Raw genomic sequence first — 27,761 nt, forward strand, 5'->3', positions numbered from 1 at the left:
GGTTGTCTGTTTACCCTAATAATAGTTTCTTTTGCTGTGTAGGAGCTCTTTAATTAGATCCCATTTGTCAATTTTTGCTTTTGCTGCAATAGCTCTTGGCATCTTCATCATAAAATCTTTGTTCATGTCTATGTTCTGAATGGTGTTGCCTAGGTTTTCTTATAGGGATTTTATAATTTTGAGTTTTATTTTTAAGTCTTTAATCAATCTTGAGGTGATTTGTGTATATGTTGTAAGGAAGAGGTCCAGTTTCAATTTTTTGCTTATGGCTGCCCAGTTCTTCCAGCACCATTTATTAAACATGGAATCCTTTCCCCGTTGCTTGTTTTTCTCAGCTTTGTCAAAGATCAGTTGGTGGTAGATGTATAGTTTTAGTTCTGGGTTCTCTATTCTGTTCTATTGGTCTATGTGTCTGTTCTTGTAGCAATACCATGCTGTTTTTGATTACTGTCGCCTTGTAGTATGGTTCAGAGTCTTGTAATATGATGCCTCCAACTTTATTGTTTTTGGTTAGGATTGCCTTGGCTATCCAAGCTCTTTTTTTGTTCTCTATGAATTTTAAAATAGTTTTTTTTTTCCTAATTCTGTGAAGAATGTCAGAGGTAGGTTAATGGAAATAGCATTGAATTTATAAATTGCTTTGGGCAGTGTGTTTATTTTCACAATATTGATTCTTCCTATCCGTGAGCATGGAATGTTTTTCTACTTGTTTGTGTCATTTCTGATTTATTTGAGCAGTGGTTTGTAGCTCTCCTTGAAGAGGTCCTTTAATTCCCTTGTAAGCTATATTCCTAAGAATTTTATATTCTTATTGTTGCAATTTTTAATGGGAGTTCATAAATGATTTGGTTCTTAATTTGCGTGTTGTTGGTGTATAGGAATGCCAGTGATTTTTGCACATTGATTTTTGTATCTTGTGACTTTTCTGAAGTTCCTTATTAGCTTAAGAAGTTTTGGGGCTGAGACGCTGGGGTGTTCTACATATAGAATCAGGTCAACTGCAAATAAAGATAGTTTAACTTCCTCTCTTCCTATTTGAATATGCCTTACTTCTTTTTCTTGCCTAATTTTCTAGTCAGAACTTCTAATACTATGTTAAATAGGAATGGTGAGAGGGCATTCTTGTGTTGTGCCAATTTTCAAGGCGAATGCTTCCAGCTTTTTCTTATTCAGTATGATATTGGTTGTAGGTTTGTCATTTATGGCTCTTATTATTTTGAGGTATATTCCTTCAATATTTAAGTTATTGAGAGTTTTTAACATGAAGGGATGTTGAATTTTATTGAAGGCCTTTTTGCATCTATTGAGATAATCATGGTTTTTGTCTTCTGTTTATGTGATGAATTATATTTTTTTATTTGTGTATGTTGAACCAACCTTGTATTTTGGGTAGAAAGACAACTTGATCATGGTGGATAAGCTTTTTGATGTGCTGCTGGTTTTGGATTGCCAGTATTTTGTTGAGGATTTTTGCATCGATGTCATCAAGGATATTGGCCTGAAGCTTTTCTTTTTTGTTGTATCTCTGCCATTTTTGGGTATCAGGATTATGCTGACTTCATAGAATAAAGTAGGGAGGAGTCCCTCCTTTTCAATTTACTGGAATAGTTTCAGTAGGAATGGTACCAGCTCTTCTTTGCATCTCTGGTAGAAATATGCTGTGAATCCTGGTCCTAGAATTTTTTTGGTTGGTAGGCTATTTATTACTGCCTCAATTTTAAAACTCATTATTGGCCTATTCAGGGATTCACTTTCTTCCTAGTTCTGCCCTGGGAGGGGGGTATGTGCCCAGGAAATCACCTATTTCTTCTATATTTTTTACTTTACGTATATAGAGGTGTTTATAGTGTTATCCGATGGTTGGTTGTATTTCTGTGGGGTCAATGGTGTTATTCTTCTTATCGCTTCTGATTGTGTTTATTTAATAATCTCTCTTTTCTTCTTTGTTTGTCTAGATAGCACTCTATTTTATTACTGTTTTCAAAAATCCAGACCCTGGGTTTGTTTTCTGAAGGTTTTTTGTGTCTCTATCTCTTTTTTTTTTTTTTTTTTTTTTTGCATTTTATATATATATTTTTTTAATTGCATTTATGATTTGAGGTACATGTGAAGAACATGTAAGATTGTTGCATAGGTACACACATGACAGTGTGGTTTGCTGCCTTCCTCCCCATCACCTATATCTGGCATTTCTCCCCATGTTATCCCTCCCCAAATCCCCAACTCCTGCTGTCCCTTCCCTAGTTCCCCCCAACAGACCCCAGTGTGTGATGCTCCCTTCCCTGTGTCTGTGTGTTCCCATTGTTCAACACCCGCCTATGAGTGAGAACATGCGGTGTTTGATTTTCTGTTCTTGTGTCAGTTTGCTGAGAATGATGGTTTCCAGGTTCATTCATGTCCCTACAAAGGACGCGAACTCATCGTCTTTTATGGCTGCATAGTATTCCATGGTGTATATGTGCCACATTTTCCCTGTCCAGTCTATCATCGATGGGCATTTGGGTTGGTTCCAGGTCTTTGCTATTGTAAACAGTGCTGCAATGAACATTCGTGTGCATGCATCGTTATAATAGAATGATTTATAATACTTTGGATATATACCCAGTAGTGGGATTGCTGGGTCAAATGGAATTTCTATTTCTAAGTCCTTGAGGAATTGCCACACTGTCTTCCACAGTGGTTGAACTAATTTACACTCCCATCAACAGTGTAAAAGTGTTCCTATTTCTCCATATCCTCTCCAGCATCTGTTGTCTCCAGATTTTTTAATGATCGCCATTCTAACTGGCATGAGATGGTATCTCAATGTAGTTTTGATTTACATTTCTCTAATGACCAGTGACGATGAGCATTTTTTCATGTTTGTTGGCCTCATATATGTCTTCTTTTGTAAAGTGTCTGTTCATATCCTTCACCAACTTTTCAATGGGCTTGTTTGTTTTTTTTCTTGTAAATCTATTTTAGTTCTTTGTAGATTCTGGATATTAGCCCTTTGTCAGATGGGTAGATTGCAAAAATTTTTTCCCATTCTTTTGGTTGCCAATTCACTCTAATGACTGTTTGTTTTTCTGTGCAGAAGCTCTGAAGTTTGATTAGGTCCCATTTGTCTATTTTGGCTTTTGTTGCCAATGCTTTTGGTTCTATATTTATTATCATTATTATTATTTAATTATTACACTTTAAGTTCTGGGGTACAACTGCAGAACATGCAGGTTTGTTACATAGGTATACATTTGTCATGGTGGTTTGCTGCATCCATCGCCCCATCATCTACATGAGATATTTCTTCTAATGCTATCCCTCCACTTTTCCCCCACCCACTGCTATGCCTCCCTTAGCATCCCATGCCCTGAGAGTCCCCAATGTGTGATGTTCCACTCCCTGTGTCCATGTGTTCTCATTTTTCAACACACACTTATGAGTAAGAACATGCAGTGTTTGGTTTTCTTTGTTCATTTTGCTGAGAATGGCTTCCAGCTTTATATATGTCCCTGCAAAGGACATGAACTCATCCTTTTTTATGGCTGCATAGTATTCCATTGTATATATGTGCCACATTTTTTTTTAATCCAGTCTATCACTGATGGACATTTGGGTTGGTTCCAAGTCTTTACTATTGTGGACAGTGCCACAGTAAACATACTTGTGCACGTGTCTTTATAATAGAATGATTTGTAATCCTTTGGGTATATACCCATTAATGAGATTGCTGGGTCAAATGGTATTTCTAGTTCTAGATTCTTGAGGAATCACCACACTGTATCCACAATGGTTGAATGAATTTATTCTTTCACCAACAGTAAAAGCATTTCTATTTCTCTACATCCTCTCCAGCATCTTGTCTCCTGGTTTTTTAATGATTCTAGTTCTAACTGGTGTGAGATGATATCACAATGTGGTTTTGATTTGCATTTTTCTAATGACCCGTGATGATGAGCTTTTTTTCATGTGTTTCTTGGCTGCATAAATGTCTTCTTTTGAGAAATGTCTGTTCCTATCCTTCACCCACTTTTTGATAGGGTTGTTTCTTTTTTTTTCTTATAAATTTATTTAAGTTCTTTGTAGATTCTGGATGTTAGCCTTTTGTCAGATGCAGAGATTGCAAAAAAAAAATTCCCACTCTACTGATTGCCAGTTCACTGTAATGATAGTTTCTTTTGCTGTGCAGAAGCTCTTTAGTTTAATTACATCTCATTTGTCTATTTTGGCTTTTGTTGCCATTGCTTTTGGAGTCTTAGTCATGAAGTTCTTGACCATGCCTATGTCCTGAATGGTATTGCCTAGATTTTCTTCTAGAGTTTTTGTGGTTTTAGGTCTTTCATTAAAATTTTTACTCCATCTTCAGTTAATTTTTGTATAAGGTGTAAGGAAGAGGTTTAGTTTCAGCTTTCTGCATATGGCTAGCGAGTTTTCCCAACATCATTTATTAAATAGGGAATCCTTTCCCAATTGCTTGCTTTTTTCAGGTTTGTCAAAGATCAGATGGTTGTAGATATGTGGCATTATTTCTGAGACCTCTGTTCTGTTCCCTTAGTCTATATATCTGTTTTGATAACAGTACTATGCTGTTATGATTACTGTAGCCTTGTAGTACAGTTTGAAGTCAGGTGGTGTGATGCCTCCAGCTTTGTTTTTTTTGTTTTTCTTTTTGGTTTTGTTTGTTTTTGTTGTTGTTGTTTTGTTTTATTTTTGTTTAGAATTGTCCTTGCTATGTGGGCTGTTTTGATTCCATATGAAGTTTAAGATATTTTTTCCAATTCTGTGAAGAAAGTCAGTGGTAGCTTGATGGGGATAGCATTGAATCTATAAATTACTTTGGGCAGTATGGCCATTTTCACTATTTTGATTCTTCCTAACCATGAGCATGTAATGTTTTCCATCTGTTTGTGTCCTCTCTTATTTCCTTGAGCAGTGGTTTGTAGTTCGTCTTGAAGAGGTCCTTCACATCCCTTGTTAGTTGTTAGGTATTTTAATCTCTTTGTAACAACTGTGAATGGCAGTTCGCTTGTGATTTGGCTCTCTGTTTGTCTGTTAGTGGTGTATAGGAATGCTTGTGATTTTTGCACATTGATTTTGTATCCTGAAACTGCTGAAGTTACTTATCAGCTTAAGGAGATTTTGGGTTGAGACGATGGGGTCTTCTAAATATACAAACATGTCATCTGCAAGTAGAGACATTTGACTTCCTCTTTTCCTAATTCAATGCCATTTATTTCTTTTTCTTGTCTGATTGCTCTGGCCAGAACTTCCTATTTTGAATAGGAGTGGTGAGAGAGGGCATTCTTGTCTTGTGCCGGCTTTCAAAGGAAATGCTTTCAGTTTTTGCCCATTCAGTATGATATTGGCTGTGGGTTTGTCATAAATAGCTCTTATTATTTTGAGATACATTTCATTGATACCTAGTTTTTGAGGGGTTTTAGCATAAAGGTCTGTTGAATTTTGTTGATGGCCTTCTCTGCATCTCTTGAGATAAGCATGTGGTTTTTGTCTTTGCTTCTGTTTATGTGATGGATTGTGTTTATAGACTTGTGTATGTAGAAACAGCCTTGCATCCCAGGGATGAAGCTGACTTGATCATGATAGATAAGCTTTTTGATGTGCTGGTGGATTCGGTTTATCAGTATTTTATTCAGGATTTTCACATCAATGTTCATCATGTATATTGGCCTGAAACTTTCTTTTTCAGTTGTGTCTCTGCCAGATTTTGGTATCAGGATGATGCTGGCCTCATAAAATGAGTTAGGGAGGATTCCCTCTTTTTCTGTGGTTTGGAATAATTTCAGAAGGAATGGTACCAGCTCCTCTTTGTACCTTTGGTAGAATTCATCTGTCAACCTGTCTGTTGCTAGACTTTTTTTGGTTGGTAGGCTATTAATTACTACCTCAGTTTCACAATATTTTATTGGTCTATTGAGGGATTCAACTTCTTCCTGTTTTAGTCTTGGGAGGGTGTAAGTGTCTAGGAATGTATGCATTTCTTCCAGGTTTACTGGTTTATTTGCATAGAGGTGTTTATAGTATTCTCTGGTAGTTTGTATTTCTGTGGGATCAGTGGTGATATCCCCTTTATCATTTTTATTTCATCTATTTGATTCTTCTCTCTAGTCTTTGTTAGTCTGGCTAGTGATCTATTTTGTAGATCTTTTTAAAAATACAGCTCCTCCAATGATTTTTGAAGCGTTTTTTGTGTCTCTATCTCCTTCAGTTCTGCTTTGATCTTATTTCTTGTCTTCTGCTAGCTTTTGAATTTGTTTGATCTTGCTTCTCTAGTTCTTTTAATTGTCACATTAGAATGTCAACTTTAGATCTTTCCTCATTTCTCTTGTGGGCATTTCGTACTATAAATTTCTCTCTACACACTGCTTTAAATGTGTACCAGAAATTCTGGTGTGTTTTTTCTTTGTTCTCATTGGTTTCAAAGAACATCTTTATTTCTGCCTTCATTTCACTATTTATCCAGTAGTCATTCATGAGCAGGTTGTTCAGTTTCCCTGTAGTTATGTGGTTTTCTGTGAGTTTCTTAATCCTGAATTCTAATTTGTTTGCACTGTGGTCTGAGGGACTGTTCGTTATGATTTCTATGCTTCTGAATTTGCTGAAGAGTGTTATACTTCCAATTATGTGGTCAATTTTAGAATAAGTGTGGTGTGGTGCTGAGAAGAATGTATATTCTGTGGACTTGGGGTGGAGAATTCTGTAGATGTCTGTTAGGTCTGCTTGGTCCAGATCTGAGTTTACATACTGGATATCATAGCTAATTTTCTTTCTTGTTTTTCTGTCTAATATTGACAGTGGGTTCTTAAAGTCTCCCACTGTTATTTTGTGGGAGTCCAAGTCTCTTTGTAGGTCATTAAGAACTTGCTTTATGTATCTGCTTGCTCCTGTTTTGGGTGCATATATATTCAGGATAGTTAGCTCTTATTTCATTGATCCTTTTACCATTATGTAATGCCCTTCTTTGTCTCTTTTGATATTTGTTTAAAGTCTGTTTTGTCAGAGACTAGTATTGTGACCCCTGCCTTTTTTTTTTCTTTCCATTTTCTCAGTAAATCTTTCTCCATCCCTTTATTTTGATCCTATGTGTGTCTTTGCACGTGAGATGGGTCTCCTGAATACAGCACACCAATGGGTCTTGACTCTATCAATTTGCCAGTCTGTGTCTTTTCATTAGGGCATTTAGCCCATTTACATTTAAGGTTAATATTGTTATATGTGAATTTGATCCCACCATGTTTATGCTAGCTGGTTGTTTTGCCCATTAGTTGATGCAGTTTCTTTGTAGTGTTGATGGTCTTTTCAATTTGGTATGTTTTTGCAGCAGCTGGTTCTGGTAGTTTCATTCCCTGTTTTGGGCTTTCTTCGGGAGCTTTTGTAAGACAGGCCTGGTGGTGACAAAATCTCTCAACATTTGTTGTCCAAAAAGGATTTTATTTCTCCTTTGCTTATGAAGCTTAGTTTGTCTGGATATGAAATTCTGGGTTGAAAATTCTTTTCTTTTAGAAGTTGCATATTGGCCCCCACTGTCTTCTTTCTTGTAGGCTCTCTGCTGAGAGATCGGCTATGAGTCGGATAGGCTTCCCTTTGTCGGTAACCTGACCTTTCTCTCTGGCTGCCCTTAGCATTTTTTTTCTTTATTTCAACCCTGGTGAATCTGACAATTATGTGTCTTGCAGTTGCTCTTCTCGAGGAGTATCTTTATGGTGTTCTCTGTATTTCCTGAATTTGAATGTTTGCCTGCCTTGCTAGGTTAGGAAAGTTCTCCTGGATAATATCCTGAAGAGTGTTTTTCAACTTGATTTCATTCTCCTCATCACTTTTAGGTAAACCAGTCAAACATAGATTTGGTCTTCTCACATAATCCCATATTTCTTGGAGGATTTGTTCATTTTTTTTTCACTCTTTTCTCTCTAATCTTGCCTTGTCACTTTATTTCATTGAGTTGATTTTCAATCTCCAATATTCTTTCTTCTGCTTGATCAATTCGGCTATTGCAACTTGTGTATGCTTCACGCATTTCTCATGCTGTTTTTCAGCTCCATCAAGTCATTTATGTTCTTCTCTACACTGGTTCTTTTAGTTAGCATTTTGTCTAACCTTTTTTCAAGTTTCTTAGCTTCCTTGCATTGGGTCAGAACATGCTCCTTTAGCTTGGATAAGTTTGTTATTACCCATCTTCTGAAGCCTGCTTCTGTCAATTCATCAAACTCATTATCCATCTAGTTGTGGTCCCTTATTGCTGAGGAGTTGCGTTCCCTTGGAGGAGAAGAGGTGTTTTGGTTTTGGGAGTTATTAGCCTTTTTTTTTTTTTTTTTTTTTTTGCTGATTTCTTTCCATCTTCATGGATTTATCCATTTTTGGTCTTTGAAGTTGGTGACCTTTGGATGGGGTCTCTGAGTGGACATCCTTTCTGTTGATGTTGAAACTATTTCTGTTTCTTAGTTTTTCTTCTGTCAGGTCCCTCTGCTGCAGGTCTGCTGGAGTTTGCTGGAGGTCCACTCCAGACCCTGCTTGCCTGAGCATCACCAGTGGGGGCTGCAGAACAGCAAAGGTTGCTGCCTGTTTCTTCCTCTGGTAACTTCATCTCAGAAGGGTATCCGTGAGATGCCAGCCAGAGCTCTCATGTATGAGGTGTTTCTCAGCCGCTACTAGGAGGTGTCTCCCAGTCAGGATACACAGGGATCATGGAGCCACTTGATGAAGCAGTCTTTCTTTTATCAGAACTCAAGTGCTGTGCTGGGAGATCTGTTGCTCCCTTCAGAGCTGCCAGGCAGGGATGTTTTAAGTCTGCTGAAGCTGTAACCACAACCACCCCTCAACCACCCCTTTCCCAGGTGCTCTGTCCTAGGAAGTTGGGACTTATTTATAAGCCCCTGATAGGATGCTGCCTTTTTTCAGAGATACCCTGCCCAGCAAGGAGGGAGTCTAGTGACACAATCTGCCTGCAGTGGCCTTGCTGAGCTGCTATTGGCTCCATCTAGTTGCTATGCAAACTTCCTGGCAACTTTGTTTACACAGGCAAGGTTAAAACCACCTACTGGAGCCTCAGCAATGCTGTACTTCCCTCCCCACTCTGAGCTCTAACATCCCAGGTGGAGCTCAGACTGCTGTGCTGACTGCAAGAATTTCAAGCAAGTGGGTCTTAGCTTGCTGGTCTTCATGGGGGTGGGACCCTCCAAGCCAGATTACTTGGCTCCCTGGCTTCAGCCCCTTTTTTCAGGGGAATGAGCAGTTCTGTTTCACTGGCATTCCAGGCACCACTGGGGTATGGGCGGGAAAAAACTGCTTCAGCTAGCTCAATGTCTTCCCAAACTGCCACCCAGTTTTATGCTGGAAACCTGGGGAACTGGTGTTGTAGGCAGCAGAGGTAATCTCCTGGTCTCTGGGTTGTGAAAACTGTGGGAAAAGTGCAGTGTCTGAGCCAGAGTGCCAGGAACAGTTCCTAATGGCTTCCCTTGGCTAGGAGAGGGAGTTCCCTGGCCTCTTGCACTTCCAGAGTGAGGTGACACCCCACCCTGCCCTCTTCAGCTCATCCTCCTTGGGCTGCACCCACTACCAAACCAGTACCAGTGAGATAAACCAGGTACCTCAGTTGGAAATGTGGAGATTACCTGTCTTCTGTGTCACTCTTACTGGTAGCTGCGTACCAGAGCTGTTCCTATTCAGCCATCTTTCCAGAAATCTTGTGTCTCTGTCTCTTTCATTTCCACTCTGATATTGAATATTTCTTGTCTGCTACTAAATTTGGCATTTGATTGTTCTTGGTTCTCTAGTTCTTTTAGTTGTGATGTTAGGTTGCTAACTTGAGGTCTTTCTAGCTTTTTGATGTGTACATTTAGTGCTATAAATTTCCCTCTTAACACTGCTTTAGCTGCATCCCATGGATTCTGGTACATTTTATCTTTGTTCTTATTTGTTTAAAGAACTTCTTGATTTCTACTTTAATTTCATTATGTACTAAAGAGTGATATAGGAGAACATTTTTCAGTTTCTACCTGGTTGTGTGGTTGTATTTGGGAGTTAAGTATTAACTTACACAATCACAAGATCCCACAATAGGCTGTCTGCAAGCTGAGGAGTAAGGAGAGACAGTCTGAATCCCAAAACTGAAGAACTTTGAGTCCAGTGTTCAAGGACAGGAAGCATCCAGTATGGGAGAAAGATGTAGGCCAGAAGGCTAGGCCAGTTTCTCCTTTTCTCATTTTTTCTGCCTGCTTTATTCACTGGCAGCTGATTTGATTGTGCCTACCAGATTAAGTGTGGATCTCCCTTCCCCAGCCCACTGACTCAAATGCTAATTTCTTTTGGCAACACCCTCACAGGCACACCCAGGATCAATACTTTGTATCCTTCAGTCCAACCAAGTTGACACTCAGTATTAACCATCTTAGTGGTTTTGAGTGAATTTTTAAATCTTGCATTCTAATTTTATTGTTCTGTGCTCTGAGAGATTGTTACAATTTCTGTTTTGTTTTGTTTTGTTTTGTTTTGCATTTGCTGAGGAGTGTTTTACTTCCAATTACGTGATCAATTATAGAGTAAGTGCCATGTGGCAATGAGAAGAATATATATTGTATTGTTTGGGGGTGGAAAGTTCTTAGATATCTATCAGATCCAGAGCTGAGTTTAAGTCCTGAATGTCTGTTAATCTTCTGTTTCAATGTTCTGTCTAATATTGTCAGTGGGGTGTTCAAGTCTTTCACTATTATTCTGTGGGAGTCTAAGTCTTTTTGAAAGTCTCTAAAAACTTGCTTTATGAATCTGGGTGTTATTGTGCTGGTTGCATATATATTTAGGTAGTTAGCTCTTCTTGTTGAATTGAACCCTTTATCATTATGTAATGCCCTCTTTTGTCTTTTTTTTTTTTTTTTTGAGATGGAGTTTCACTCTTGTTGCCCAGGCTGGAGTGCAGTGGCATGATCTCAGCTCACCACAACCTCCACCTCCTGGGTTCAAGCAATTCTGCTGCCTCAACCTCCCAAGTAGCTGGGATTACAGGCATGTGCCACCACACCCAGCTAATTTTTGTATTTTTAGTAGAGATGGGGTTTCTCCATGTTGGTCAGGCTGGTCGAACTCCTGGCCTCCCAAAGTGCTGGGATTACAGGTGTGAGCCACCATACCGGGCCTCCTTTGTCTTTTTTTTATGTTTTTTGCTTTAAAGTCTTCATTTTTCAGAAACTAGGATTCCAAACCCTGATTTGGCTGCTTTTTATTTGCTTGGTAAATTTTCCTCCATCCATTTATCTTGAGCCTGTTTTTGTCTTTGCATATAAGATGGGTATTTTGAAGACAGCATACCAATATGTCTTGGTTCTTTATCCAGCTTGTCATTTTATGTCTTTAAATTGGGACATTTGCCCATTTACATTTAAGGTTAGTGTTGTTATGTGTGGATTTGATCTTTTTATCATGATACTAGCTGGTTATTTTGCAAACTTGTTTATGTGATTGCTTCATTATGTCACTGGTCTGTGCACTTAAGTGTGTTTTTGTAGTGGCTAATAACAGTTTTTCCTTTCCACATTTAGTGCTTCCTCCAGGAGTTCTTGCAGTGAAGGTCTGGTGGTAACAAATTCTCTCAGCATCTGCTTGTCTGAAAATGATTTTATTTCTCTTTTGCATATGATGCTTAGTTTGGCCGGACATGAATTTTGGGGTTGGAAATTCTTTTCTTTAAGAATGTTGAATATTGGCTCCCGATTTCTTCCAGCTTGTAGGGTTTTTCACTGAGAGGACTACTCTTAGTCTGATGGGCTTCCCCTTGTATGTGACCTGGCCTTTCTCTTAAAATTTTTTTCTTTCATTTTGACCTTGGAGAACCTGATGATCATTCATTGGGGATGATCTCATGGAGTGTCTTACTGGATTTCTCTGCGTTTCCTGAATTTGAATGTTGGCTTGTCCAGCTAGGTTGGGGAAATTCTCTTGGATGATATCCTCAAGTATGTTTTCCAACTTGGTTTCATTCTCCCAGTCTCTTTCAGGTACCTCAGTCAGCCATAGATTCAGTCTGTTTACATAATCCCATATTTCTCAGAGGTTTTGTTCATTCCTTTTCATTCTTTTTTTGTTGTCTGCCTGGCTTATTTCAGAAAGATAGTCTTCCAGCCCTGACATTCTTTCCTTTGCTTAGTCTATATTGCCATTAATACTTTTGATTGTATTGTGAAGTTCTTGTAGTGTGTTTTTCAGGTCTAACAGGTCAGTTATTTTCCTCTCTAAACTGCCTATTTTGGCTGTCAGCTCTTGTATTGCTTTATCAAGATTCTTAGCTTCTTTTCATTGGGTTACAACATGCTCCTTTAGTTCAGTGAAGTTTATTATTGCCTACGTTCTGAAGCTTACTTCTGTCATTTCAGCTATCTCAGCCTCAGCCAAGTTCTGAGCCCTTGCTGGAGAGGTGTTGTGGACATTTGGAGGAACAGGGGCACTCTGGATTTTTTAATTTTTTGCGATTTTGTGTTCTTTCTCATCTTTTGGGGCTTATCTACCTTATATCTTTGAGGTTGTTGACCTTTGGATGGAGTTTTTGTGTTTTGTTGTTGTTGTTGTTTTCCCTTGTTTTTCCTCTGACAGTCTGACCACTGTTCCACAAGGCTGCTGCAGTTTGCTGAGGGTCCACTCTAGCCTCAGTTTTTCTCATACCTGGAGGTATCTCTAGTGAAGACTGCAAAACAGCAAAGATGGCAGTCACCCTATTCCACTGGAAGCTCCATTCCAGAGGAGTACTGACCTTTTGCCAGCTCAAACATGCCTATAGGAGGTTACTGGAGACCTGTTTCATCATCTTTTCCAGTCAGGAGGAACAAGATCAGGCACCCACTTAAAAACGCATTCTGACTGCATTTTGGTAGAGCAGCTGTGCTATGTTGGTGATCCCTTCAACCCCTGATCAGTTTGGCTTTTCAATGGCCACAGGCTGGACCAGCTGATAAGCCCAAAGCCAAGGTGGCACCCTGCCTTGCCCCTCAGGCATTCCATCCCAGGGAGAGGAAGTGGGGAGGGGTGGCCAGAGGTTCCAGCTGGGAGGACCCACCTCATGAGGAGTGGATCAGGGTCCCACTTAAAAAAGCAGCTTGATCATGCCTCAACAGAACAGCTGTGTCATAGTGGGGAACCACGTTTGCCCTTGTGCACTTAGACTCTCCAAATCTCCAGGCTGGAACAACTGAGTGACTAACCAACCCAGGTGGTGGCCCTCCCCTTTCCTGGGCACTCCATCCCAGGGAGAAATTAGAGCTCTTTCCCTAATATGTGCCAGCAGGCATGGCTGAAGGGTCCTGCTGGGAGATTTTGTCCAGTGAGGAGGAATAGATTAGTGCCCTGCTTAAAGAAGCAATCTGGCTAAAATCTGGCAAAGCCGTTGTGTTGCACTACTCAGGGGACCCTTCCTCATCTGGATTGTTGGACTCTCTTAAGCCCACAGGGTGGAACTACTGAGTTGTCTAACTAACCCAGGTGGCGGCCCTTCCCTCCCTCTGGCACTATGTCTCAAGGAGAGATCAGAGCTCTATCTTTAATAGTGCCTGCGGGCATGGCTGGAGGATCTGGCTGGGAGTTCCTTCCCAGTGTGGAAGAATAGATTGGGTCCCACATAAAGAAACAGTCTGGGACAATTTGTCCAAGCCACTCTTCTGTGCTGCTGGAGCATGGGTGCCTTTCTCTTCCAGACCATTTGAGCTCTCCAAAGCCCACAGGCTAGAATAGCTGAGTTGACCAGATAGTGGAGATGGTAACTGCCCCTCTTTCTGGGGCTCAGTTCTCAGGAAGGCTCCAACCTGTTGCCCGAGGCTGGCTAGGATTCCAAACCAGTGGTTCTTATCTTGTGAGGTGAGGTAGAAATGGGGCCTGCAGAACATGCTGCTCGGCTCCCTGGATTCTACCCACTTCTTAGGGGTATATGCAGACCTCCTCTCTTGCCTGAGTTGCAGACGCATTCATTGGGGATCTCAGGGCCAGAGTACCAAAGCTCCTTGGGTCTCTGTGCCTGCTAGAGCAGCCGCTCCACAAGACTCCATATAGCTCTGTGTCAGACCCAAGGCTCTGGTGGCATGGGCTCACAAGGGGATCTCCTGACCCATGGGTTGCAAAGATCCGTGAGAGAAGCATGGTTTCCCAGGGTCACACAGTCACTCACTGCTTCCTTTGGCTGGGGGTAGGGTTTCCCTTAGCTCCATGTCATTCCCAGGTGGGCCATTGCCCCACCCTGCTTTTGTTCTCTGTGTGTCTGTTATTTCCCTAATAAGTCTCAATATGAGAACCTAGATATTTCAGTTGAAAGTGCTATATTTACTCGCCCCTTGCATTCCTTTCCTTGAGAGTAGTGGACCACAGCTGCTTCTAATTGGCCATCTTGGCCCCTCCCCCTTTATTTGGCTTTTCTATCTTTTTCTCTTAGTCTAGCTAATGGTTTGTCTACTTTGTCTTTTTAAGAACCAACTTTTTCTTTCATTATTCTTTCATATTGTTTAATCTCTATTTTATTTCTGCTCTCATCTATATTATTTTTCCCTTCTGCTAATTTTAGGTTTGGTTGGTTCTTGCTTTTCTAGTTCCTTGAGGTGCATCATTGTATTCTTTTTTTCAAATCTACTGTTTTGATATAGGCATTTATTGCTATATAAACTTCCGTCTTAGTACTGCTTTTGCTGTATCTTACAGGTTTTTGTTTATTGTTTTTCCTTTTTGTTTTTGGAAACTTTATTTTCTCCTTAATTTCTTTATTGACCTAGTGGTCTTTCAGGAATACATTTTTTAATTTCCATGTATTGGTACAGTTTCCAAATTTTCTCTTTTTATTGATTTCTCGTTTTATTCTATGTTTGTCTAAGAAGATACTTGATATGATTTTGATTTCTTTACATTTCAGACAATTTTTCCTTAACATGTTTTTTGTCATGGAAAATGTTCCATGTGCTGATGAGAAGAATGTGTATTCTGCAATTGTTGGATGAAATGTTCTGTAAATGTCTATTTGGTCTATTTTGTCTGTAGTGCAGTTTATGTCTGATATTTCTTTTTTGATTTTCTGTTCAGATGATCTATCCAGTCTCTCCTGGCCTGGAAGGTTTCTGCTGAGAAATCTCCTGTTAGTTGATGTGAATTCCATAATATGTGACTTGCTGCATTTCTCTTGCTGTTTACAGAATTCTGATTCTGACTTCGGCAGTTTGACTATAATGTGCTTTTAATTCAACCTTTTCAGTTGAATCTCTTTTGAAGTCTTTGAGCTTTCTGTATTTGGATGTCTAGATCTCTTCCAAGACTTGGGAATTTTTCAGTTGTTATTTCATTGAATATGTTTTTTATCCATCTCTTGTCTTCTAGAACTTCCACAAGTCAAAAATTTGTTTGCTTGATGGTGTCACAAAGGCTTTCTTTATTCTTTTTCCTTTTATCTTTTCTTTTCCTGCATAGGTTATTTCAAAAGATTTGTCTTCAAGTTCAGAAATTGTCTTTTGCTTGTCCAGTCTATTGTTGAAGCTCTCTCTTGTATTTTTAATTTCATTCATTTAATTCTTAGTTCTAGAAGTTGCTTTGTTCTTTTTTAATATCTTTGTTGGATTTCTCATGTAGGTCATTAATTGTTCTCCTGAGTTTTAAATCTTGTTTATTTGTTTTCTTGTATCTCAATTTCCCTAACATCATTTTTTTAATGCCTTTTCAGGCACTTCATAAATTTCATTTTCTTTGGAGTCTGTTACTGGAAAAGTATTGTGTCATTTGGAGGTATTGTGCTTTCTTGTTTCTTTTGACCTTACATTAATTTCCGCATCTGCTATAATTTCCACTTCATTCATTTTTATGGAGTAGCTCCCATGGGGAAAGAGTTTCTCCTATAGGTGTGTCTATAATGTTGGTTGTGTAGGGTGCTTTGGCTTTGGTTCTGCATGGGCACCACAGTGTAGTCTCCTTTGATTACTTCAGCTGTAATCAATTTCAGCAGTGTCTTTGAGTTTCTTAGTGGCTAAGGCTACAGCTGATTGGTGGAGGCTGTGATAAGGCTTTGGGACAGCAATGCCAGGTAGACTGGTCCTCAAGCCCCTAGATAGTGCATATGGGCACTGGCATTCACTTGCCCTGAGTATGTCAATCTTTGGATCATGGTTGGGCCATGAAGGTGTCAACAGTGGTGGCAGCAGACCCTGGGTAGGCCAGCCCTCACTCAGGGCATACAGGTCCCAGTATGCCAAAATGTTTGCTCCTCAGTCCCCTAGGCCAGGTATTCCCTGGGACCCTGGGAGGAACATGCAGGTGCTGGCAGCATCTGCAGTAGACCAGTGGGTGGGTCCATTAGTCCTTAGGTAGGACATACTGTTGTTGGCAATGTCCATGACAGGCTAAGCAGGTGTCATCTTTTAATGTTTTGAAAACCTTTTTAAACGTTTTTTACTTCCTACAAAATATACAGATTCCAAATGAAGAAACTCAGTCTCTGTCCCCTTCTTTGTTACATTACTGCTTCTCTGATTTATAATTTTCTATGTTTTCCACGGGCTGTTTTTAACATGCTATTTTCAATAGAAATTCTAATATATATGTTGGCTTGCTTTATTCAGCCTATAGATCTTGGCTGAATGCTATATGACAGGTATTGTGCCAGGAGCTATGGTAGAAAAACTTTTCCTGAGAAATTAGATTAGCTTGGCATTCAATGATTATTTAAAGTAATTCTATGAAAGTTATGTGAAAATCTAGATTAAATTCATAAATGGACTACCATCTCAAGTTAGTATATTGGTTAGGTTTTCACAACAGTCCAGTGGATGGCCTCACAACATAAAGCAATTCATACATATTTCATTTTGGAAAGCGCATATAAAAATCTGATTGATTGATTGATAGGTAGAAAATCTTATTATAATAATCACTCAAAATCCTACTCTTTTAGCATTTTCTGCCACTTATATTGCTTATTTCTGATTTCTAATAGAAAAACAAGGAGAACATAATGAGGCATTACAAGTAGGCAGAAAAATATAGATGCACATAGTTTACAAAGCCCTTCAGGTCATCTTGTAACAAAGTTTTGATCATTTTTCTTAGACCAGAAGATCAATTCAGAAGTTAATAGAATGGGAAAATAACAGATTATATCACAAGGTAAGAAATTTTAAGTAAATAAGTGCCCCATTCATATATTTACAGTATTAAATTGAAAAAAAAATACAAAATGGGATTTTTTTAGGCCACAAAGGAATGGATTAGAGAACTAATACTCAATTTTTAATATATATTCTTTACAAGGTATTTTTAAGTGCTCTGTTTTGTATCCTGTACTTTTCCTGGATTGTTTTCAGTGATTTATTCAAATGTATAGGTTGTAATTAGTTTAAGTTAATATAAAAATTCTTAACAAGACTATACTTTCTTAGCTTGCTTTGCACTGGAAGTTGACTAAGAGGAAATGTGAATCTAGCAATATGATGGAGTATGTAAGTATGAGGTTGTTTTTAATTATTTTTTGATTCATTCTAAATGTATCATTTCCCTATGTTTATCATTTGTCAACTATTCCTTCTTTTTTTCTCCTCAGCCAGAACGTTTGTCCATTGAAATATAGAGGTTTTCTCCTATCTTCTTTAGATTTGTAGCCAACCTAAAATATCTTGAAAGCTAACCATCATTTGAATCTTAGAAAAGTTTCAGTTAGTATGCTGAAATGAAAACATTGTACAACCTTAATCCTCTTTTAACATAGGCATAAGCCGTAGCATGTGGTGATGGGGAAAGCTGCTGTTGAACAAAATATTTCTAAATGTAATCTTGTCAAAACTTGCATAAAATAGGAATTAATGTCTGAATTCTGGATTTCTGTTACTGGCTTTTTTTTTCCTGGCTGAAATTTAACTTTTAGTGAAGAAACATAGGTTCTAATTGTATTTTAACTGAAAGCTATGCAATCTTAGTCATAAGACATAAATTTACATACAGCCCATATGATCAATTTAGCATCGACATTGAAAAGAATATTAAATTTATCCAAGCTTTCAACATGTAGTATATATTTAACAACAAACATTCCATGTGTGTTTTGTAAGTAAGGATTATTATGGTATCTCTCTCCACTTTGAATAATTTTGGGGAAAATGTGCAAATGACCACAAGTCTAAAATTCATTATAGATAAAGCATTCGAAAATATCCAAGTTTTTGAAAATTATATTTCTAAACCTTTTTGTAATTAAAATGTTTTACTCAATCCATTTGGATACATTATTATTTTTCACAACTTATGAAAGGTAATAATCTCCAATTAATATCAGTTACTTTAATTGAAAAATATATGTCTAATATAAAGGTGTTTTTTAATCTGTATAGCATTTTTTTAATCTCTTCTACTTTGCTAACAAAAAGATAAGGGTGTGAAGGAAGAACGTAAAGTAATAGGGTTTGCTCCTCTGAACCTAGACAAATAGTTATTGTAAATCAGATAGTAAAATCTGTTAGCTACAATAAGTAGTTTTGTTTGCCAGCTTAATTTTTAAATTGCCAATCTAATAACAACTTGTGATTTAAGTTCTTTACATATTTTTTTCATGTATTTCACTTTATATGATAAAGGATTGAAATATTGTCCTATGTAAAATGATTATAGACTTTCTGCATTATTTATAAGTTATATAAAATGAAAAATATTTTGTCAATATATTCTTGTTTTTATTTTACAGGTAATACTAATAGAATTCTTACCAAAATATCCCATATTTCGACCTGACTGAGGAGTTTTATCCAGTCACTTCTGTGTTACCTGTCATTTCCTACCCTTAGTGCCTTGTAGATTTGGAATGAAGATGGTCTCCTTTGCTGTGTTCAACTTATTCTTTATAATGGTAGAATATTCTTCTAGCTCTTTTATGTTGGTTTATGAAGAAAATTTGCACATCTTTTTTGTTGTTAAATGAGGCTTGTGTTTTGCGCTCTCAATTTTAAATAAGTACACACACGTGTGTGTCCATATACATATGTAGATAGTTGCCATTAAAGATAAATCATCAGTGCTGGTATTTAAAAACAAAAACTTGTTCTGAGCATGCTGCCTTATAATTTTCACACTCATTGATCTAAACTCGCATCATTTTTCTAGGCTACTTGATGCTCTGTAATCCCTTACTGGACAAACTTAAATAAGCTTTTGATAGCTCCTAGAAATGGTTTTACTCTGCTTTTAAAGAAAATGCTTTAAAAGGACATGCAATTAATGGCACTGGTTTTGTCCTGCACTTTGCTTTATCACTTCTGTTAGTGGATAAAATATTCAAACTCCTAAAGACTTGTAAATATCGCCTCTTTGCATAATGTAAAATGTGGTATGCCATGGTTTACAGAATGCAATATTACTCTTACTGTATTGCCAACAATTTTTCGTAGATTTTAATATGAATGAAGTTCGCAAGCATCCCTTTGAATCTAGAGACTTCTGACATGCTGTTTTATGGCAAGGCCATAATGACTTCAGGTGTAGGGCAAGTTTGCCCTTTGTAATAAGTGGATTAAAATTGAAATCATTATCTCAGATATTATGTATTGCACCTGAAACCATGACCTTTATTTTTTCCATTTCATTTAATAATTTCCATTTTGTTCTCTACTCCTTCCCACAAAAATACTGTTTGACATCTGACACATTTCACAATCTCACTATCCTTCATTATTTCCCTTTTTGTAGTTCTTTCCTACTTTGAAAATACACACAATTATGACCTTTAAGGAGTATTTTGAGATTTCAGATGTCTTCAGAAGGTATCTAGACCGCCTTGAAAGCCACTAACCCCTTTCTGGAGTTCTGATATTGTAGTTTGAGAAAGAGAGAGAACTAATTGAGAAGCTGTAGCTGCAGAGTATATAGCAGCTGATTAATAATTGAAAAAAATATTCTCAATTCTGTTTTTGAAGATCTTTTTTAAAACATTTAGATATCAAGGAAGAAAGACAAGTGTTTAGACGAAAGTATTTTAGTTTGTAAATTCAGCACATATGTAACATTTATTTGGTATATATTTCTCTATTTTTCTTCACAAGTAAAATGATTGCTAGCACCATACACTAGAATTTGAAAATTCAGTATAATGAAAGCTTTATATCACATTAATTCAACTGCAAATGTATGCCTGTTTGTAGGCATTATTTGTAATTCATAGTGCTAAAAAGGGAAATGTCTAGGGCTGAATAATATTTTGTCATCTTACTCTTACTGTTTTTAGTAAACCTTTTAGGCAAGATTCATCTCAGTGAACTGAAAATTATTTCTTTATGCAAGGTCAAGCCTTTTTAAGCCACTCTTAAAATTTATCTTTGATCAGTTTTAAAAAAGAGAGAAAAAGAAGACACTATTTGATATGTGGTTATAATTGTTTGCACAAACAGTTTTCCACCTTCCTCTGTAGAGCCCTTTTACCTCCATGCCACTCAGCCACCCCAAATCTCTAACCTTTAATAATAATGTGTATGCCTGCAAATGTCATGTGTTTGCCTGCTGCAAAATTGAAGATGTATTTTTATAGACAAGGTAGAAGCCTCTGAAAATGTATACCAAATGTCTTGTTTTATAGCTAAGGTCAGGGAAAATTGTATCTGAGGTTTATGTTCCAGCTAATGTCATCAAATTTATGCTTCAAACTGATATTTTAATAACAAAATTGATTTTCAGCATAATACAAAATGTCTCATTATCACTGATAGAATAATTCCTTTTGTTAATCCTTAAAAATCTTACTTTTTTCTGTAACCTTAGAATTTGAGCATACAATAGTCATAGTAGCTTTTTCTGCCACATATAAATCACACTTGGTTTTGCACAAAGGACAGCAGGAAGTGGTGAATTGTTTCCATGAAACAATTATTGAAAATGGGAATAAGGTGTATCTGGAAATGCCACAGTATAATTTAGTTGCAGTAGCATTTGTCACAAAAACCATTTGTCAGTATGCATGAACTTAATTTTAAAGCTTATTCTAGTCACCCAAGTTTATTATTTTATTGTTCATTATGCTGATTGACTCATCTTAGTTTCTTCAACTACCCAAAAAATACCAATTTTTTTTCTCTTTTTTGAAAAAGTATAGCTACTTTTTCAAACTGTTTTTCTTTGCAGGGGGCTGATTAGCAATTGGATATTTTGCAATGTTTTGAGGGGGTTGCTTTGTTTTCAGTAAAATTGGTTGCAGTGAATGCTAAAATGACACAGCATACTGTGGTGATTAATTCCTCCCCCATGGAGTCTTTTTTCTGTTATGCTTAGGATAGAACATACTTGTAATTTTCCATTAGTAACATACTTTTGTGAAAGTTGTTTTTAGGCTGAAGAAATTAAGTTTGTATTTCTTTGTTTCATAACATTTCTTTATGAAACTTGTGATAGTTTCCAGAGAAAAATAACATGTATTTGCCAAAGTATATAAATCCCACAAGGCATTGAGGTTACAAACTAAAATTGTGTTTTAAAATTAACAACGTTTCAATGTCTCTCATTTGGCCCAAGATTCTGGCTTAATAAATTTGTTGAACTGGCTATTTTTAAGCTTGTCCCACAGGCCAATAACATGTTTATCCCTAATAACTAATATGGGCAAGTGTCATTTACAGATTTATTAACTCCATCCCATATATATCTCCACTCTTTGTTCCTTCCAAACACTTATATTTAGGAAAGAGACCACTGTAGTAAAACTTTAGAAGAAGATGGAGAAGTGCCTTGTCTTTTTAGAACAAAGATAACACATTACGCTTAAGAAAACATAATAAATGAATTGGCAGATCATTAGATCATTAGAAATCATCCTTTTCAACTAGGTCTAAGAATATTTTATTAGTGTATTATCTTTTATTTATTATGCAAAGCCTCTTTCCTTCTGTTTCCCCAGTCATTAAATATTAGTGACAAGATATAACAGAACAAGACTATCAGTCACTTAAAAATAGTATAATTCTAATGCTAGTAAACATGTAATTTAAAGTAGTTCTGGAAGAACAGTTGTCTTTGATTAAAGCCCTACCAAAACCCACTTAGGTATTTAATGTACATACTAGTCATATTTTCATGGCCTGTAAACACTAATATCTGAGCAATTAATCAAACTGTTTTATCACTCTACCATTTTTAATGAAATTTGAACAAAGTTTAAAAATGTGTAAGCCTTTGAACAAATGTATGAAAGCTTTAAAAGATCATTAGCATTTTTATTTCGTTTACAAATAAGCTGCCAAAAAAAAAAAAAAAAAAAAAACCTCACTACTTGAACATAAAGCTTCCAAACAATATTTTATTAAAATGTACTCTATTGACCTAGGAGGATATAGAAATTATATTCACCTGATTAACTGGATCAGTTTCACATAGTGGAAATACTTTTTGCTAATTTGATTATAAGTGCTCAAATTTATTGAAATTAGATCCTCTTATGCCTATAAAAGTATGCTTTAAAAATATTTTGCAACAACCATCAAATTATTTGGGTTCCTATAAATAGAAAACAGTTGGGAAATTTTTCACAAAAATGAATAGGTTTTATTAATACCTGTTCATGTAGTCTGTGGACTTAAACAAGTGATACCTATCTATATATATATATATATAAATGAATGATCTTATCTTTCCCCACATTTTTCTTACCTGATTCTGAGCCAGCCTTTTTGTTTTGATGGCAGCCTGTGTGTATGTTCCATTTTCTGTGAACTTTGTCACATTCATACTATATGAGGAAATGATCTAATATTGTGGGCCCCAGGCAGGTCATCTTAATGGCATGTTATCTCTTTTCCTGTAAAATTATTCGGTGGAACCTAGAGCTGGACAGAAAATTAGAGATCACTTAACATTCTGTGATTCTAGAAATTCTAGAAATTTTTACTCTAGAATCTCAGAATGATTATTCTCAGATCTACTGTCCTTGGTGAAAACTCTCACAGTGCCTTGCATGCAGTAAAAGTTTGATTGCCAACTGGCTGCTAGCTGACGTGTTGTTAATTATCACACAGACTCCCAGAACCTGATGCCTTAGTTCCTTGGTGATGCTAAGAGTAAATGTAGTTTTCCTAGGAACTGAGCACTGAGGTCTGTGTGCTTTGCCTGTGTGGAATCTGTCTCTGCAGTTGGTATTCAGGCAAGAATTATAGCTGTAACAACAATGGAAATATGGGAGGACCCACTTTGACATTTATGTAAAGATTTCATATTCTATCCAATGTCTACTTTACTGTCTTATCAAATTCCATACCCTCAAACAGATCCGTTGGAACATATTGATAAAATTAGATGTAAAGGAAACTGGTATGCGATTCAAACCCAAGTCACTTCTGGTTTAATTCTTGGCTCTGCTGCATAATTCTTCTGTACCTCATGTCCTCATTGTTGAAGTGGGGACAATAATCTGGACCTACCTCACAGGGGAATTGAGGATATTTTCATATATTAGTGTGCTTTGAAGTTGACTGAAAGATATACTGGATATCATAATTATATAATTTCTAAATAGATTTCTTTAAATCCATGCTATGTTTTCTTTCTCAGTCAGGTCCTACAGAATGACTGTTGCAGTTGATCTGTTGTTTTAATAGTAAATTTTGTTATTAATCCCCTATGTGTTAAACATGAGTAATTGTATTATGCAATACTGGGTTTAGGAAGGAAAAGCAGGTGGATGTAAACCAGTGGTTCCCAACTTCAACGGATGAAGACAGCAGTGGGGGTTATCCTTGAACTTTTTTTAATTTTTCAAAAAGTATATTAGAAACCTTACATTTACCCATAATATTCCTGATTTACAAGCCAATTGAGACATTGAATTTCCATGCATTTTGCCTGTGTTCTCTTAATTCTATGTTATTACTGCTTGCTTATTAACAACTGATAAAAAGCTGTGAATGACAGTATGATTTTGATTAATAATAAAATAAGAAAGCCTATTATATTCAACTTATTAAATACTTGAAAACATGGGAAAGGAATAATGAGGGGATACTTAGGCTGAAAATGTTGGGAACCACTTTTATAAAGGAACTAAGATTATTTGACCCTCTCCACAGATTATTTACCTAGTCTCTAAATAATGAAATGTGTGTATGTGTGTTTTGGCTATATTAGGCTATATAGCTTCAGCTTAGAATTTGCCTTTGGTTTTTTTCTTCTGTTTCAGAATATAACTGGCCTAATTTATTTAGGTGTGTACATGTTACTCATACATGCACATACATATAGGATTACAAATGTGGAAAGTGTTATAATGTCATATTCTAGCATTGGACTAAATATCAATTCCTAACTCTTAAAGTAGTTCTATACATAAATTTAACATGATGAATCAAGGCAATAATTTCTCAAATGTTCCTTTTATTTCTTTGTTTTTATCTTGGCTATTTTTTTAATTTTCCATTTTTTCTACTACACAAAGAGTATAAAGTTGTTTTAATGACTGGACTTTGAAACAAGTAACAAGTGTTTGAAAGTATATAATCTACAAGCGAATTTGCCCTCCTTGGACTAACCACATACAAATATGAATCTGGCTGCAAGAACAGGATATCCAGATAACTAGAAAGCGGGCATTGATAAAAATATCTGCTGGAGAAGCCTAGGATTTTGACTTTTTGTCAGAGGATTCCTGTTGGGACAGCTTTACCAGAAAAGAGTAATAGTGGATATGTCCATCCAAACTGAGAACTTTAATGCATCTTGTATTGTTACATAGCCTGTGGAATGAATTCATTTTTTTTCCCTTGAGTCCAGGAATGACTTTCCTGGAAAAACTCAATCTATATACAGCTGTGCCAAAATGAAGGATACCTGCCTCTCTGAAATTTTCACTGCTGCTTCTGTCATTGTTCACTTGTCAGATAAAATTTTATTATCTCAGGATGCAAAATTAAAATAAAGTGTAAATCTATGTTAACGAATTGAATTATGTGTTTTTGATGCATCTTCCTTTCTTCCCTTTCCTTTATATCCATCATTATAAGGCAATTAATTGAGGCTTCTTTTAAAAATTGTATTTTATATCTGGCCTTTTTCCACATTTACTAGTGTTATGTTCAATCCTATAAGTAATTTATGTTATAAAGACATGCCTCAGGGAATTGTGAATTCAGTTGCAGACAGCCACAATAAGCCACACAAATTTTGGGGTTTCCCAGTGCATATAAAACTTGTATTTACACTACAATGTAGTTTGTTAAGTATGCAATAACACTATGTCCAAAAAAAAGTACATACCTTAATTTAAAAATGCTGTATAGCTAAAAAATACTAGTGATCATCTGAGCCTTCCACAAGTCATAATATTTTTGTTGGGGGAGGTCTTGTCTCAGTGTTGATGGCTGCTGACTGATGGGGCAGGTCATTGCTAAAAGTTAGGGTGGCTTTTGCAATTTCCTAAATCAAGGCAGTGAAGTTTGCCATATTGCTTGATTCTTCTTTTCACAAATGGTTGCTCTGCAGCATGCAATACTGATTGATAGCATTTTACCCACAGAACTTTCAAAATTGGAGTCAGTCCCCTCAGACCTAGCTACCACTTTATCAACTACGTTTGTGTAATACTCTAAATCATTTGTTGTCATTTCAACAGTATTCATAGCATTTTCACCAGGAGTAGATTCCATCTCAGGAAACCACTTTTTTGCTAATCTATAAAATAAGCATCCATTCAAGTCTTATCATGACATCGCAGCAATTCAGCCACATCTTCAGGCTCCACTTCTAATCCTCTTGCTGTTTTTACCACACCTGCAGTTACTTCCTCCACTGAAGTGTTGAACCTCTCAAAGTCATCCATGAGGGTTGGAATCAACTTCTTCCAAACTCCTTTTAATGTTGATATTTTGACATTCTATGAATCACAAATGTTTTTAATGGCACCTAGAACACTGAATCCTTTCCAGTACATTTTCAATTTACTTTGCCCAGAGATCAATCACAGGAATCACTATGTATGGCAGCTATAGCCTTACAAAATAGATTTCTTAAAAAAACTTGAAAGTTGAATTACTTGTTGATCGATAGGTTGCCTGATCGATATTGTGTTAGCAGTCATGAAAACATTAATTTTCTTGTATATCTCCATCAGAGCTTGGGTAACTAAGTGCATCATCAATGAGCAGTAGTATTTTAAAGGAATCTTTTTTATTCTGAACAGTAGGCCTCAACAGTGAAACTTAAAATAGTAAGCCATGCTGTAAACAGACATGCTGTCATCCAGGCTTTGTTATTGCATTTGTAGGACATGCGCAGAGAACATTTAGCATAATTCTCAAAGGTCCTGGGATTTTAAGAATGATAAATGAGTATTGGCTTCATTAGCCTCTAACAAGAGAGTCAGCTTGTCCTTTGAAGCTTTTAAGCCAGGCATTGACTTCCCATCTCTAGCTATGAAAGTCGTAGATGGTACCTTCTTTCAATATAAGGCTGTTTTGCCTACATTGAAAATATGTTATTTAGTGTAGCCAACTTCATCTATGATCTTAGCTAACTCTTCTGTATAACTTGTTGCTTCACCTTGCACTTTTATAGAAACAGCTTCTTTCCTTCAACCTTATAAACCAATCTCTGCTAGCTTCAAACTTTTCTTCTTCTCCTTTCTTACCTCTCTCTGCTGTTATAGAATTGAAGAGAATTAGGGCCTTGCTCTAGATTAGGCTTTGCCTTGTGGGTGTGTTGTGGCTGGTTTGATCTTTGATCTTCTATCCAGACAACTAAAAATTTGTCCATTTCAGCAATAAGGCTGTTTTGCTTTCTTATCATTCATGTGTTCACTGAAGTAGCACTTTTTATTTCCTTTAAGGCTTTTTCCTTTTCATTCACAACTTGCTAACTAGTGACAGAGGCCTAGCTTTCACTTTCTCTCAGCTTGATATATAGCCACACACACACACACACACACACACACACACACACACACACTAAGTTCTGGGGTACATGTGCAGGGCGTTCAGGTTTGTTGCATAGGTATATATGTGGCTTTTGACATGCCTTCATCTCTAAACTTAATCATTTCAAGCTTTTGATTTAAAGTGAAAAACATGCATCTCTTTTTTTCACTTGAATGCTGAGAAGCCATTGTAGGCTTATTAACTGGCCTAGTTTCAATATCATTTTGTCTCCGGGAATAGGGAGGCCTGAGGAGGGAGAGAGCTGGGGGAACACCACATCAGTGGGAGTGTCAAAACACAACGTTTATTAAGTTTGCTATCTTACATAAGTGTAATTCATGGTCCCCCAAAACAATTACAACAGTGACACCAAAGATCATTGATCACAAATCACCATAACACATTTTAATAATGAAAAAGTTTAAAATTCTGTAAGAATTACCAAAACGTGACACAGAGACATGATGTAAGCACATGCTGTTGGAAAAAGTGGTGCCAATAGACTTATTTCCACAAATCTTCAATTTGTAAAAACCACAATATCTGCAGAGCACAACAAAAGGAAACACATTAAAATGAGATATGCTCATATATTAGATTTGGAGACCTGTGTTGTGCCCAGCATTTGGCATTTGGCTAAATAGGAAGTTATTTCTAAATGACTTTGCATTTATTCTGCATAGCTGCCTTTAAACTGTAAAATTAAAGTACAAGTATAGTTCCACCTTAGCATAAATTTTTAGTGCAAGGATGTGGAAATGTGAAGCTACTTGGCAAACATTTTTACTCTTCAGCAGATTGTGTAAGAAATTCAAGTGTTAACATCTTCTACCTGAGCTACTACTCAGGCTGATACATGCAATAATAGATATTTTTAAGGTTAGGCCTAATTTTTGCAAA

The 27,761-nt window shown here is 36.8% G+C and overlaps 1 protein-coding gene across 3 annotated transcripts in view; it reads left to right on the forward strand.

The window, feature by feature from the left end:
* CHIC1 (cysteine rich hydrophobic domain 1) overlaps positions 1–24,895 on the forward strand; it is a 152,453-nt gene extending 127,558 nt beyond the window's left edge. Inside the window, exons 4-6 of one of the 3 annotated variants that reach the window (XM_032251301.1) lie at positions 17,047–17,103; positions 17,376–17,435; positions 18,671–24,895. In XM_032251301.1, the coding sequence (XP_032107192.1) occupies positions 17,047–17,103; positions 17,376–17,435; positions 18,671–18,721 (168 nt within the window). In that variant the 3' untranslated portion in view covers positions 18,722–24,895. Of the gene's footprint in view, positions 1–17,046; positions 17,104–17,375; positions 17,436–18,670 lie in introns of those variants that run through there. The other 2 variants (XM_032251302.1, XR_004260770.1) reach the window with 2 other exon arrangements.
* The last annotated feature ends 2,866 nt before the right edge of the window (positions 24,896–27,761 follow it).

This window comes from Sapajus apella, unplaced genomic scaffold (assembly GCF_009761245.1).
Source record: "Sapajus apella isolate SASKATOON/1434 unplaced genomic scaffold, GSC_monkey_1.0 scaffold75, whole genome shotgun sequence".
Lineage (NCBI taxonomy): Eukaryota > Metazoa > Chordata > Mammalia > Primates > Cebidae > Sapajus > Sapajus apella.